The sequence below is a fragment of the Manacus candei genome, unplaced genomic scaffold (genome assembly GCF_025592945.1).
Source record: "Manacus candei isolate 608988 ecotype Guabito, Panama unplaced genomic scaffold, ASM2559294v1 h1tg000039l, whole genome shotgun sequence".
NCBI lineage: Eukaryota > Metazoa > Chordata > Aves > Passeriformes > Pipridae > Manacus > Manacus candei.
The window spans coordinates 2,340,823-2,355,604 of NW_026138087.1; the positions used below are offsets into that span (position 1 = coordinate 2,340,823).

Below are 14,782 nucleotides of genomic sequence, written 5' to 3' on the forward strand. Positions count from 1 at the left end.
TTTGCCGGGGCTGTGTGTCCCAGGTTAACATCCGAGTGACTGATTCAGCATCTTCTTTTCCAGACCTTTTGGGCATCACTTCTTGGGATTAGCACGACCTGGCAAAGACACTGGGAGCATCTGTGTGTGTGTGGAAGAAGGGAGAAGGTTCAGTGACTGAGTGACCTGGATCCCTGTCACCTCGAGCAAAGGCTCTGTCAGCTTCCTGAGCTGTAAGTAGCGTTCCAGCCCCTCTCAGTTAGAAGGTCCAGGTCCTCCGTTCCCAACGCTTGGCAGCTTTGCCACCCACTGCCCTCCTGCCCCTCTGTGCTGCAGGACTGGAGCAGAGGGACACCAGTCCCTTCATCCTTATCCCCCTGTGCTTCTCTGGGTTCCCACCCTAGCCCAGCCCACCTGCTGTTCTGTTTTTTTCCCCTCAAAGCAGTAGTTCTCTCTACAACTTCCTGAAAGGAGGTCGTAATGAGGTGGGGGCTCGTCTCTTCTGCCATGCCTTCAGTGAGAGGACTCAATGAAATGGCCTTAAACAAGGGAGATTCTGATTAGGTATTAGAAAAAAAATGGTTTCAGTGTTAGGGTGGTCAGGCATTGGAATAGGTTGCTTGGGGAGGTGGTAGAGTCACCACCCCTGGAGGTGTTCAAGAAGCATCTGGTTCTGGAGCTGGGTGATGTGGTTTAGGGGTTACAGTGGCAGCGATGGTTGGACTTGGTGATCTTAAAAGTCTCTTCCAACCTTGATGATTCTGTGATTCTAAAGTGGGTGTGCTTCCCGCTTCCCCACACAGCATCTCGGAGAGATGTCCGTTGTGAGGTGCCCTCCGGGAAGGGCAGTTGTGAGCCAGAGTGCCCCCATGGAGCGCATTTGTCCCTGCCCGGGTGGATGCCACCACTTACTCAGCTGTTACTCATGCGCTGCTCAAGCAGGCACACACAGGCATCTCGGCAAGGGGTGGGTGATCGATGGGTTTATGGCTGGAAAACGTTTCTCTGGGACACAGGCGGGGAGAACAAGGAGCACGGGAGCCCGCAGACAGACAGGTGTGCCCGCAATAACGCGGCGCGTCCCCGGCGCTGTGACCCACGGCGGATCCAGATTACGCAGCGAACCTGTGGCTGCCCCATCCCTGAAAGTGTCCAAGGCCAGGCTGGACGGGGCTTGGAGCAGCCCGGTCTAGTGGAAGGTGTCCCTGCCCATGGCAGGGGGTGGAACCAGATGGTCATCTAGGTCTCTCCCACCCCAAACTATTCTGGGAATCTTTGATTCTGTAATCCTGGGATTCCGTGATTCCATGTTCCCGCCCCGCCCCTCTCGCCCCGCCCCTCTGACGCCGCTCCACGTCCGCGCCCCCAGCGCCGGCCGCCCATAAAGCGGGCGGTGGCGGCGGGCGGCTTTTCATGGAGCGCTGCGCGCCGACGGCACCTGTCGCGATATTCCTTCCCCTTCCCTCTCTGCCTCCGTCGCCGCCCTTCACGGGACCGACGATGCGCGCTGTGGCGCTGATCGCCGCGCTGGCCGTGCTGGCAGGTGCGTGCGGGGCCAGCACGGGACGGGACGGGGCGGGACGGGGCGATATCGCACCTGAGGGCCGGGGAATCGCACCCGAGGGGAGGGGGGGCGCTCGCGCCCGAGGGGGGCTCGCGCCTGAGGGGAGCCTGCGCGCGGCACGGCCGTTGGCGGGAGGACGCTGAGGCGAGGGGTCTCGCGCCGCGGGCGGGAAGGTGCTGAGGCGAGTGAGGGACCCTGAGGGGACTCGGCTGGGGTGGCTCCTTTGCCCACGGCGCCGTTTCCCCTCCCTCACAGCGAGCCGTGCGGCCGCCGGGTCCTCGCCCAACGCCACGGAGCCGCAGCGGCACGCGGAGCGGGAGCCCGAGAGCCGTGAGGGCGAGCCCGTGCCGGGTCCCGACTACGAGGAGGATGAGGAGGAGTACGAGGAGGCGCCGCCCGTCCACCAGTACATTGTGGACGACTTGATCCGAGGTGAGTCGGCGGCGCCGGGGCTGGTGTCTCGCGACTAACGAGCCCCAACTTAAGCCTTATTTCTCTTGTAAAGGCTGCTGTGCTTAGCTCGTGGAGTACGGAGCAAAAGCGTGCTTGTGCTTGAAACTACTGCTTTAGAAATAGCTGTCAGGGGTGGGAACTTAGCGTGAGTGTGCCCAGGGTGTGTGAAAGCTCCAGGTTAGCTGGTAACTTGCTGTGTGTAGCTTTACGTCTTGATAAACCTGGCAGGAGGGCTGCGGTGAGGTAGCAACCACCTGCTTAGCGTGGAAGCATCAGTGGCATTTGAAAGTGCTCTTTGGCAGCACCTCCAGGTTTGTTTTACTCCAGGTTGTCTGTCTTGCTCCAAGAATTTTCTGGGTGTTTTCTCATGGTGGCTTATTTGGGTTGGAGTCGACTGAAATGTCCTGGGAAAGCAGACACTTAAACTCCTTAAGTGGCTGCAGGAAAGTTTGTTAAGCAGCTTTAGAGCAATGCTTCGCTGCCAATAGCTGTTGTGTGTATTTATTGTAATTTGCCTACTTAACAGGGCTGTGAGTAGCCCGGCTGATTGTGGGGATGGGAGTATTTTGTTGTTTCTGCGCTAAGTGCAATTGCAGTACAAGCCAGGTATCTACAAGTGATTTGAACCTCAGTAGGTGTGAGTAGGCTGGTCCTGTTGCCTCCAGGGTGGATCTGAGTACTGCTTTTTCTGCGGGAACGCTCTGCGACATGAATGAGACTAAAGAGGAGGGGGGGACCTTGCTCCAGAGGGCTAGTTCAGAGAATTTATGGACTTTTTGCTGAAAGTTTTCATGAGGACCTCCAGGGGAAACAGGCTTGTCAGTGTTATCAAGCAGTTCAGCCTGTAAAACTACTGGCTTGGGTGACTTAAGTGTTGTCTAACTGCACAGAAACCAGACTTGTTACTGAAGGTGGTTGGTTTGTAGACCAGCTCTTCTGCTTGGCATGAGGTTTATCTGTGGAGCCTCCAAGCTGTTATGATTCAGCTTGGGATGGCTTTCCTGGCCATGCAGCTTGCAGACAGGGACATGGAGATCAAGCTGACAAGCTGAGCCTGGGAGAGGGAGGAAGGGAAGCGGCCTCAATTATGAAAGCGCAAACCTAAAGATCAAGTTGGACGGGACAGAACAGGGGCCTCAGCTGTCGGGAGTGAGCTCACACTTCCAGGGACAGGAAACCTTGCTGCAGGAACAGTGCTCCTCGTTTACATATTAATATAGCTTATACCATTTTAATCAGACTTCTGGTTGCTGAAGGCATTTTTGCTTTTAAGTAACTTCAAGCCAGGCTTGTTGCCCTAGAAGTTAAAATGATCAGCTGTCTAGACAACAGTGAACTACACCTCGTTCCTTTGTGTGGGCTCTCAGCACCAGAAATACAGGGTTAGGAAGTAGTTAGATCCAGTTGTGCCCTATTGTGGTGATTGCCTGTGTGCATAGTGCTCTGGGTGAAATGTTAATCATCCAAAAATGATTTTCGTTAGGTCTGCAGAGCGCAAGAGGGAAATTGAAGTGTGTTGCAAATAACTGGGCTGTTTCTAAGTCCTATTCAAACTCTCCCGGGTAACTGTTAGTCCTGAGTAGCAGCGTGTTGCTCTGAGAAGACTTGTGCCATGGGTAGCAGTGACGGGGTGGGTTCTTCAGAAAAAACTTTTTGCCAATTCCCTCTAAAACCGCACTACCGAACTTTGCTGCAGGGGGGCAGCTCTGGAGCTTCTGACTCTAAGTGTCTGGCTTGTTCTCCTCAGCGAAGGGAAGATGATTGCCCTTTCTTAAATCCAAAGGCTACTAAGTCACCAGGGTTTTAAACCACACTCTTCTAGAGGTTTGTCTTAATTGAGATAATGAGGGGCAGCAGTAAGCGGCAGAGCAAATAACCTGACTCTCACAGGCTCTCTTGCGTTCACTCCTTCCCTGCGCTTGGCATCTCTCACTAAGCAGAACTGTAAAGGAACTCTGTCCTGCTGAGGACAGCAGTGCAGGTTGTTGAGGAGAAACAAGTATGCTAACCAGGATAGCAAGCTCTCTTGCCCTCAGCAAGTGCCAGGACTATCTAGCGAGTTACAATGCCTTTCATCACTGATGCAAATGGAGAGTTTAGAGCCATGGAGGCCATTAGCCTTGTATCTGAGTCAATATAAAGTTAGGGGATGGCTTGGCTCAGCATCAGCCTGTTCTTTACAGGCCTTTGCTTGAACCTGTGCGTTGCACTCAGGCATATTGTGCTGTGAAATGCTGCAGTCCTTCACCTCTGCTGCACTTCAGTTGTGGTGGCTGTCAGCTCGTCTGTTCCTACGGCCTCTGCTCTGCATGGCACAGGACTTAAGGGTGGCAGAGTTGTGCTTTAATGAGCTGCTGAGCTTGCTGCCTTTGTGCTGGGTGTGAGATGCCCAGGTATATGCTCACTTGCATCCCGTGCTTCCTGGTCACAGATTCTCTTGCAGTGACCGTTCTCCTTCCTCTCCCCAAACTCTCTAATTCAATTTTCTCAGAATTGTGCTTCTTAGCACTTGCATAGAGTCATCATGTCCTTTTTCCAGTTGAACCTGTGGTTAAACCCAAGCCTACAAAGAGGGGGGGTGAGAAGAGTGCTGGCAAATCAAGAAGGAAGAAAAACAGAGGCAAAAACAAGAAAAAAGGGACTCCCTGTGAAATGGAATACAAAAACTTTTGCATCCACGGAGAATGCATATACCTAGAACATCTCCAGATGGTGACCTGCAAGTAAGTTACTTGTACCTTGTGAATTAGGTGTGATTGCCATGAGCCGGTGGCGTATGAGGGCTCAGAGGAAAAATCGGTGTCAACTTGGCCTAAGTCCGTCTCCTGCTGTATTTTGACTGAGAATCTTTCTGCCATGTAAATTAAGTGATGATGGAATCTGAGATGCATAACAAGCCACTGAACTCATCAGTTGGTCATAAACTCAAACCAAAAGAATGAAAAGGCGTGTCTTTCTGGAACATCACACCCAAACTAATCTCGACTTGTTGAAATGCTGACAAACCTTGTGCTAGAGCAGTGACTGCCTTTCATGAACGTGCTCTGAAGGGAGCATCTTGAGATTCATGGGAAACTCGGAAGATGCCTAAGTCGGGTTTGATTGTGTGTGGGTGTCCTTGGCTCCAGACAGCACCAGAGCTGATAAGAACATGTGTTAATATTTACTTGCAGGTGTCATCAGGATTTTTTTGGTGAGCGCTGTGGTGAACAGTTCATGAAGACTCAAAGGAAGAATGATGTGGCAGACTACTCCAAGACTGTGTTGGTAGTGGTAGCTGTCCTGCTCTCAAGCATCAGCTTCATTACTGTACTTATCATTGTGATAGTGCAGTAAGTATTATCCTCTATGGTGTCTGTCTGCCTGAAGTGTGAGTGGTGCTGTGCCCAATAACCCTGAAATGTGCGTGGCTCATCGGAATTACCTGTGTGAAAAGCATCCAAAAGAGCTGAATTCTTATCCCAGCTCAGATAGATCTGGAGGGCAGAAGCAAGGTCTGTGACCCTTACTTTGTATACCAAGAGCCTTTCTACTCTTGGTACAACCAGGATAGTTACAGTGCTGCACAACATGAGCAGGAAGCTGAGGAGCATTGATGCTGACACAGCAGTGCCTTCCCTAATCCCTGTGGAGAAGCCTGCATGCGGCCATGTGACAGCCTGATGCATGGCTGTTATCCAACAGCTGGGTACACAGCTGGAGGGAAGGAAATGGTGCTCTGGGAATCCATCTGTTAACGGAGATTGCTGGGCTTCAGTACTTAAACTTGGGAGAAAGCAAATAGGGAGACAAATGCTGTTGGTCCCAAATTCTGCTGGCTGTTAAGATGGGGGGAACAACTATTCCAGCCAAACCAGCTGCTGACAGTTCAGTGTGGTGGGTCATCAGAATCTGGGACTTTGTCGGAAATAAATTCAAAGAGCTTTTCTGGGTATGTGTTTCAAGTGATATATCAAACTGAGTATTAGAGCAGCCCTCCAGTTCTGCCACTGCAGCTCCAGCACTGTAGGCTTGGGATGCTACAGAATCTCAGAGGTTCAGTCTAATTTTAGATCTTAATGAGGTACATCAGCTGAATTGGGTACGTGCTGTACCCTTTCCTGCAATTCAGGAAACAAGGTGTGCGTTTGTCATTTCAATGTTGCTTCATATTTAGCTCTGAACTTGAGGAATGCTGGGATGAACGCTTGCTCTCTGAACACTGCCTCATTCCTTGCTGCTAGGGGAGATAACCAGTTCTGTTAAGAGCAAGTGATCATCAGTAGTTTTTGGGGTTCATTTGCTTCGTGTTAGGAACCCTCACAAGCTGGGAGGAGGAAAGCAATCTGGTCTCTGCAGCTGTTGGCTAAAGCCACCAGGAAATCTGACACTCAGAAGGTCTGCTGGTGCTTTGCTCAGTCCCAGCGATAAACTCTCTTCATTTTGCTCCCTAATCCGTCTTAAGCCAAGAAGCCCTGTCTCTGTGAGGCAAAACTGCCAGTGTCCAACTTGGGGGCTTACTGATTTTGTCAGATACTGCTTGATGCTGAATGCTTAAAAACTGTCTTGAGAACTCCCTGGTGCCAAGAAGTTGTTTGAGGATTCAAAGAACATGAGTCTAAATGCTGCAGAGGATGTGGAGGCAGGTGACAACAGGACATATGTCGGGGTTCCAAATCATCTCTAACATGCCATAATTCCACAGGGTCAGGAAAAAGTGTCCTCAGTATGAAGAGAAAGAAGAAAGGAAAAAACTCCGACAAGAAAACAGAAATGGCCATGTTGGTGTGTAAATGGGGAGAAAGCAGGTATGAATGCTGACTTTAAATGCCTTTCAACCCTTCCAGGCTGCAGTTACCTGTACGAGAATTGCATGCTTGTTTTGCAAAGCTAATAATTCGCTTTTAACACTCCAAGTACCTTGAAACACATAGGTTACATATGAACAGCTGGCTTGGTTTTCTGGTTTCTCAAAACCACCTGAGTTGTGCAAGTTGTTCAACAGCTCTGTTAAATTTCTGGCTGCTGTCTTAAAGACCAAGTGAGGATAGGAAGCTGTACTGAGAAAAGGAGAGCTAAGAAGAAAGAGTCCTGAATATCTTGGCAGAGGCAGATTTATTGCAAGAAACAGTGGTAGACTTCCATCATGGAAGATGGTGCTGCAGCCAAGTGAGTCATGACCTATTAGAAGAGAAGGGCAGAGCATTTCCATGTCCTCTGTGCAAGGAGAGTGTCAGGAAGTTTCTGGTGCTTAGAAGCTGTAGAGCAAGACAAAGCTGCCAACTGTGAGCACCACAGATAGCCTCTCAGTCAAGTTTCATGCTGTCATAGCAACTGAGGCCTAAAGTTCCTTGGCCTGCATGAATTGCTTCTGAGAGTGATCTAGTGGATTTTAATGAGCAGGCAAGTTAGTCTCTCTTGAGCCAAAGTATATCAAACAGCAGACTCAAGGACCCTTATTGAATAGGAGTTATGCTGCAGGCTGAAGGAGGAAGCCATAAAATACAGCCCTGAGAAGTTCTGGCAGAGCTGTGAAGCTTTGCTTTGCCATGTGTCAGCCATAGACATTTTCCAACTTTTCCAGTGACAGTTGGAGGGTTTTGCTCAAAGCTTACTCAAAGCTGAAGAGTATCTGGCAGTGTTCTCAGGTGTGTGCATGTCCTTAACCTACCTGCCTTGCTTGCAGGTTTGCCACGTTTCTAGTACAAAGTGCTCATGTCTTGGGTGGTGATTAATGTGCCTGGTCTACCCCTTACAGAACAATTCTGAAGTGGCCATTGCCAACCTGCAGGGTACCTCTGGCTACCTGACACATCCACCTGGACACTGTGGGCTGGAGCTGTTGCCACTAAGCCCTGATTCATCAAGACAGAGGCTGCTCCAAGGAGATGTCAACAGGCCACTTGCTGCTGAATCGCTTGCTGGGGAGGACAGTTACTGCTGCATCTTGGCACAACCACGTGGAAGGAGCTGGCACTGTGGGGGACAGACCTGCTGTCAAGACCTGCAAGAGACTACTGCTGCTGAGCCCTCCCTGTCCCTGCTGGAGCTCCAGTCTCTGCTGTGGTGTGGATGGACTTTGCTCTCTTAGCAAGTTTCCTTTGGCAGCTCTAGCTCTAGGGGAGAGAGCCTGTTGCCGCTTTCAGGAGTGGATGGAGGGGAGAAAATTTTTTTCTACCAAAGTGAAAAAGGGAAGAGGTTGGGATGGCTTCTCTCCCGAGACCTCAGTGGATAAAAAACCCAATTCTTTTGTCACTGTGCTCCCTGTCGATACTGGCTTCCAAGAGCTTCATCTCTAGTTGTGACTTGTAGGGCGTTGGTGACAGATCTTTGTCAGCCACATCTGGGTTCTGTTACTGTGTGTGTGGAAGCAATCCCTCAGAGTTCTGTAGGACTCGTGGTGTGAGTGGAGCTATCCGTTTGTGTGTGTGCTAGCCTGGGGTAAAATCAGTCTCCTCAGGATGCTGAGACAGTAAATGCAAGACCTGAACTTTGTATCTGAAGGAAAAGATCCATGCTCAAACCAGCTGATAAGCTTGGAGCCCTGTGTTCTAAACACAAAGGTACTTCTGTTACCCAGATACTTGTTGCTGCTTTAAGCAGTGCTTAAAGTATAAAATGCTTCACATCAGATCCCATCAGTTAAACTTGACCAAGAACCTGTTCCTTTGAAGAACTAAATTCAGGCACTGGCACTCTGCAAGCAATGGTCTCTTGTGCTTTACCTTCTGGTGCGAAGGAATCTTACCTCAATCTTTTCTGACCCAAGTGTCCTTGGTTTCTTAACTGCAGTCTTGAGCACAGAGTATTATTTGAGTTCAGTTTCTTCTTGGAAGAGTGATTGTGTTCTGTATAAACAGAGCAGAATTCTTCTGGTAGCAGAGAAACACCATTAATTGTCAAGTCATATCTGTAAATGTGTAAATATTTATTACTGTATTTAATATTTAATGTTTCCATAACAAACTTATTTATTTTATAATTAAACTTTTTACATAACCTAATCATGGTAAGATTTTTTTCTTGCTCTTGGGAATACATAGTAAACACTTGAAATTAGAGCCTGGTTTCTCCTCAAAGCAGGAATTTCAATGCTTAGGAGCACAAAGTAGGGCTGTGAGGAGCTTGTGTCAAGTCTGGGTGCTCTTACTAACACGGTGTAGAAATGCAAGTGCCTGTTTCGGTAGGAAGTCCACTTCATTCACCTACCAAGGGATCTTCTACTTTCTGGATTCAGGAGAGGCTAAGTGAGCCACCTCACTGGAAGCAAAAGCTCAGACTGAAGTTTGAGCCAACAGGTATCCCTTTGCACTTGACTCCGAAGCTGGGAATATTGAATGGAGAGAGCCTTTCATCTCTGTGGTCAGAGAGAATTTGGACAGCGGCTTGAAACACGGCCTTAAATAAATGAGGAAAAGCAACATAGCCTCAGGCCACTGACTCCCTAAGCAGAAAGGGAGCCTTGACCTCTACAGTCTGCTTGGAGTTTCTTTTCCTCCCCTGTAGTTATTAGTCCAACTGTGTGCTAATGTGCTCTTTAAGCACTTCTAGCAGTGAGCTGGGGTCTAAGCGCAGAGTTGCCTGAAAAAAATGAGTGTCGGGGGGTGAGTTTGGCTTTCAAGTCACGATTAAAAAGAAGGAGATAGAGAACTTTGTTTTGAGGCCCTTTTTTCATAAGTATCTTCAAGAGGTGTTGTTGGCTGTGGCTTAGCTTGAAGCAGAGCTAAGGAAATAGAAGGCAATTAGGAGCCAGGTTGTGTATCCAGTGTAGGACTAGAGCTTAGTCCTGGCTGGAGTTGCTGAGGTGCCTTGTCCTTGTCCTCCTGAGCTGGCCAAGGAGTTCCCAGGCTCTGAGAGCAGCCAGGACTATATGTAGCTGAGGTACAGGTAAACGTATTGCAACATCTCTTGGGAAGATTGCGAGACTTCATTCCAGGGAACTTGCTTCATTACCAAAGTAAACAGCACTTCTCCAAGCGGCTTTTCCACAGACATTGGCTATTAGAGCTCTGGCAAGAAAAGCTGTTTCTGTCAGTCCTGCCAAGCTTTTTGCTTTGGAGTAAACAAGCTCAATCTTGGTGGTAACCAAGCCATGGCCTAGTGAGACTAGGGATGGATTACAACTCCCTTTTGAAAGCCATTAGCCTCTTCTTCCAGAAACCTTTCTCTCTACAGTCTGTGTTTTGGGGGAAGCACCAGGTTTTCTATTTGTTAGGCTAAACCAATGCTAGTGTAGGCAATGGAGCTGTTCTCCCTCTTTCCTCCCCAGCTTGCAGACCTGACGGGAGTGAAAATATGAATGTAACTTGTCAATTCCGTCTGTTGTGTACTTTTAATACTCTGCTTACTGAGTGGACTGGAGGGTATTTTCCAAAAATTAGCAATTAGGAACTGGAAAGGCAACAGTGGAGGGCAGACTTCATAGAAGACTTGTTCCTTGCTAAGTAGTTATGTTACAGCCAGGTTTTCTGAGAGGTAGAGCAGCTAGCAGCTCCATTGCAAACAAGACTTTTGCTCTGGGTCAGTCACATCCAGCACTGCTGGATGGCTGGACTGACCAGTGCTCACTAGCAGAGCAGGGCTTTTGTGTGCCTGAGAGACAGTGCTGTCCTGTGCTGGGCAGGAAACTGCCCGTGTTCCCTGTGCTGACTTGCTGAGCACTTTGAAATGTTTTCTGTGTTTGCTGTGTGTGAGAAATTTAGTGCAGGGGATTGAGGGCTCATCTGGCTGTCTAGGAATGGCACTGGTCTTTGTAAATCCAGCACTGATGTACATGAAAAAAGTTAAAATTCGCTTGGTTGTGTTTTAATCAATTATGAGTTCTCACAAGAAGTGATGTATTTTTTCTACTTGAACTGTGGCCCTGGCTAATAACAGCTTGCTACTAGCTTCCTGATAGAATTGTGAGGCACAAGCACCATCCAGACATTGCAGTGTCCAGTGGATTGGTTGCTTAAAAAAAAACCACAACAGATGGGTGGAACTATATGTCTGGAAATCTCTTGCTGTCCAAGGATGCTGTGCTTTTATGGCAAGAATCTGATCTACTGCAGGGCAAGGCCAAAGGTAATTTTTACTGTGGATCCTGCACAGCCAGGTCTGCTCTTCAGGATATGCATCACCTGGCTTTTGACCTTCTCCCCTCACCCTGGAGTTACCTGCGTTTCCCTGAGCATGCCTGGGTTTCTGGTCCCACATCTTATTAATAAGTTGTGCCTCCAGATTTTTCTTGACCTTCCATTGGCAATCTTCCTTTGACAGGAGAGCATCTGTGTCCTTGTCACTTGTGGCTGCCTCAGCTGAGACGTGGAGGAGGAGTCTGATATTCTTGCACAATTCTGTGCACACAGGGCTGATTTGGCAAGGTATTTTCGATATCCAGATCAGTATCCAGGGATAATGTGATGGTCATGTGTGCTTGCACAATTCCTTCCTCTTTCCTGAATGTTTTGTTCTCTGTGACTATTGTAGAAAGAACGATAGCTTGTCATGGTGGTGTGCTCTGTTGTGTATTTATGGGGCTTTTGAGTGTTTTGCAGTTGTCCATGATCAGAGCAGTTTCCTGTCTACTTTGGGACTTCACTTCCCTGCTGCTGCCCTCCTCCCAGTATGCCCCTGTTCCCTCTGAGCAGTAGCAGATGGTGCTTTGAATTTAAGAAGTTTTCCGTGGTAAATCCAGATGTACATGGACATCTTTGAAGGTTTTTGTACTGACTGGCCACAAGTAGATGTTGTGCAGCAGTTTACCTCATCCGCCTTTGAGTTGTTTGATGCCCTCTCCAGTAACTGCAGTTACTGGAGTAACTGGTGTAAAGGTTTGAGTTATTAAAGTACCTTTGGGCATTTTTTATAGCAGTGTACTTACCTGGCCTGTTAGCGCTGCCGATACTTCTACCTGAGCAGGCAGGTCTGAAGTCAAGGCTGTGAACTGGGACATGTGCTTACCTCTTCTTGAAGAGGTTTTCCCAATGCCCTAATGGTATGTCTCGCTCCAGAGAGCAATCCTGCAGTCACCTGGCTCCTGAGGCATTCCCCTGTATGGGAAGCCATGGCTGTCCTTGGTGACAGCTGAATGCAGTGAGTGCTGCCAGAGCCAGGGCTGCTTGTCGCTGTCTCTGTCGGGCTCTGTTCACATGAGGGAGATCAGTGGATGGAAGGGTCAGATCGTCCTTAATAAGCAAACCTGGATTCCTTCTCATTTCGTGCACAAAGCTGTGCATACCTATCGTTCCTGTGCTGGTTACACCTTCCGTGAGCCAGTAATCCTCCTTTGCTGCAGGTCTGGCTTTGCCTGTGACTTACGCCTGTGAATGTCAGAGGGAAACAGCCATTGTTTGCTTTCTGTGGGTCTAGGACCAAAGCCAAGGAAGCAGGATTTGTGCCTTTCTCAACCGAAGAAAACCTGTGAGGTGGCACATCCTAAGTCCAAGGTAGAGAAATGCTTTCAAAATACCTTTTCCTAGTAAGGAGAGTAACGGTTTTTTGTGAGGAAGAACAAGTCTTCATTCATAGGCTTTTTGTGTCAGAAAGACATGAATCAGAAAGATAGCCAATCTTCAGCTGAACATTTTTTGACTGAAATAATACAGCCCATTCTCTTTGCATTTTGGGACAAAAAGCAAAGATAAGTAGTCTGAGAGTCTGATTTAATCCAGCATTCCCAATATGTCTTAACCTAGATATCATACCCTCATTCCAGCATCACGCATCCTAATTCAGATAACACCATCATTGCTTCTAACTGCCTTTGGGTTCATGCCTACTGACACTTTGGTCCAGACTTTGGACCAGCTTCCTTCTCTGGGTGTGATTTTCCTTACACAGCTGGCAATGAATTTCCTATTTGGGCATCAGATAGAAGTCACAGGCTGAATTAAATCACGTGTGATGCTTGAAACCTGCTAATCTTCCAAAGCGTAAGGAAGTACATGTTTTGTCATCAATTACATTATTTTTGCTTAGGAAAGGAAACCTGCAGGTAGCCAGTTAAAAACCCAGTGAAAGAGAAATTACTTTTACATGTTTAAAGTGATGAATATATTTTAAAATATCTCCATTAGAGCATGCACAGCCCCTGTCAGTGCAGAGTCTTAGCATCTCAGAAGAATCTCAGATTGTACAATGTGCTGGCAGATCTGCCTTCCTCTCCTGGCATCCCTGCTGGGATGGTGATGGGAATTGCTGGTGATGGAACAAGGACTGAGCCTGCTAGCTGTGCCCAGTGTTACCCACAGGGCTTCCCTTCCTCTTGCATTGTTTGCCCCCACATTGTAAGTGGTGTGGTTTATGTTCAGAAATGATTAAAGGTGCACACAGCAAATGCAGGTAGAAAGAGCTCCCAGTGAAACTTCCAAGTGTAATTTGGGTAGGCACAGAGTTAGTGTGGCTGATACCTGTCTGCATTGCCTTCAGACTTAATCTGGCTCCTTCCAGTTAGAAGGCACTTTCCCGTCTTATGCCCAGAGATGATTAGTGCTGGGAATGAAAGGCAGACACCTCCTGGGTGGAGCAGAGCGGAACAAAACCAACCCAGGGCTTAGGGCAACGAATGTCCTGTCAGGTCTCAGGCCCTCTCATTTGTGATGAAAGCTTTTCAAGAACATGAACAGCAGCGATGTGTCTTAATCCTTTAGGTTGTTGTAGACAAGTTAGCATATTGCCTGGAAAAGAGAGCAGCAGTTGGGATTTCAGTTGGAAGGGGGAGTGAGGTGGAAGGACAAGGGAGCAGAGTCAAGCAAAATGGACCAGAATGAGGACAGGATTCGGCATCATGACTCCCCAGCAGATTCCCCTGCCATGGAAAAATAGTAACTTCCCTTTCAGTTTTAAAGACTTACCTGGGATAATTGCCATGAGTTGTGTTATCACCTATGAAGGAGCTCTTTAATAGCTACATTTGATAAATACCTCTCATATCACCACAACTATTAAGGAAAGGCATAGCAAAGAATACTAAAGCACAGTGAGGCATATTCAGGAATGGCCCATGTGCTATGCAAGTGCATATCACAGTGCCAGTGCATACCAGATTCAGGGCCTTTAGCAGACTCAGCAGGAAGCACCTCTTCCCTGTCTGTGCTGGCGGAGAGACTTGGGGGAATACTGATGCAGTGATGCACTCTGTGGTGTGCATAAAGCCAGAAACCCTTCCCAGGACTTTGAGAAGCTGCTCTTAGCAGCAGCAGTAAGGAGAAAAGGATCCCCTTAGCATGGCTGCACACTTCTTGTTCTCAGTCACATTTAGTCTTTTGAGTATACGAGACACCACGTAAAAAAGATATGTTGCCATTAGCTGCATATCTGTGCCTTTAGACAATAAAGATTTGAGAGAAGGCATGAGATCCACAGACAAAAATGCTCATCAGTTTCAAACCTCTAATTAGGTGCACAGAAACTGCTGTTGTAGGTGCGAGCTTGGTGACTGCAAAAAGATAGCCAGGGAAATTTTGTATTTGGAGAGGTCTCTGTGCAGATGTGAGGGAGTTTCTACTTGAGGTGGAAGATGAGCAATGACTGCTTTTATGCCTGGTCCTTCGTTTTCTATTTAAAAAAAACCCCCAAAACCAAAACAAAAAAAAAACAGAAATAAAAGATCATTAGCACTTCTTCTTCTCTGTTCTATGTCCATCCCAGCAGTGCAGACTGGAATTGAACTGGTTTTTCTGTGGGCTGGCATGATTTACATAAGAAATCACTTACTGCAATGCTAATGAGCAAGCAGTGCAAGACACAACAATGTGTATCTATTAGCAAAACTCACTGCAAAAGTTGGTACGGGGTGTTGAGCAGTGATGGTGGGATGTTTGG

General features: G+C 48.1%; 1 protein-coding gene across 1 annotated transcript; it reads left to right on the forward strand.

Annotated features, from left to right (window-relative positions):
- The first annotated feature begins 1,357 nt into the window (after window positions 1–1,357).
- Window positions 1,358–8,972, forward strand: AREG (amphiregulin). Its single transcript, XM_051794530.1, has 6 exons — window positions 1,358–1,522; window positions 1,799–1,975; window positions 4,536–4,719; window positions 5,170–5,328; window positions 6,681–6,783; window positions 7,734–8,972. The coding sequence occupies exons 1-5, from the start codon at window positions 1,393–1,395 to the stop codon at window positions 6,766–6,768; spliced, it is 738 nt and encodes a 245-aa protein (XP_051650490.1). The 5' UTR covers window positions 1,358–1,392; the 3' UTR covers window positions 6,769–6,783; window positions 7,734–8,972.
- The last annotated feature ends 5,810 nt before the right edge of the window (window positions 8,973–14,782 follow it).

Coding starts and splice junctions, on each gene's coding strand:
- AREG (XM_051794530.1), top strand. CDS start 1,393: ATGGAGCGCTGCGCGCCGACGGCACCTGTCGCGATATTCCTTCCCCTT. Junction 4,720..5,169: donor CTCCAGATGGTGACCTGCAA/GTAAGTTACTTG, acceptor ATTTACTTGCAG/GTGTCATCAGGATTTTTTTG. Junction 5,329..6,680: donor CTTATCATTGTGATAGTGCA/GTAAGTATTATC, acceptor ATAATTCCACAG/GGTCAGGAAAAAGTGTCCTC.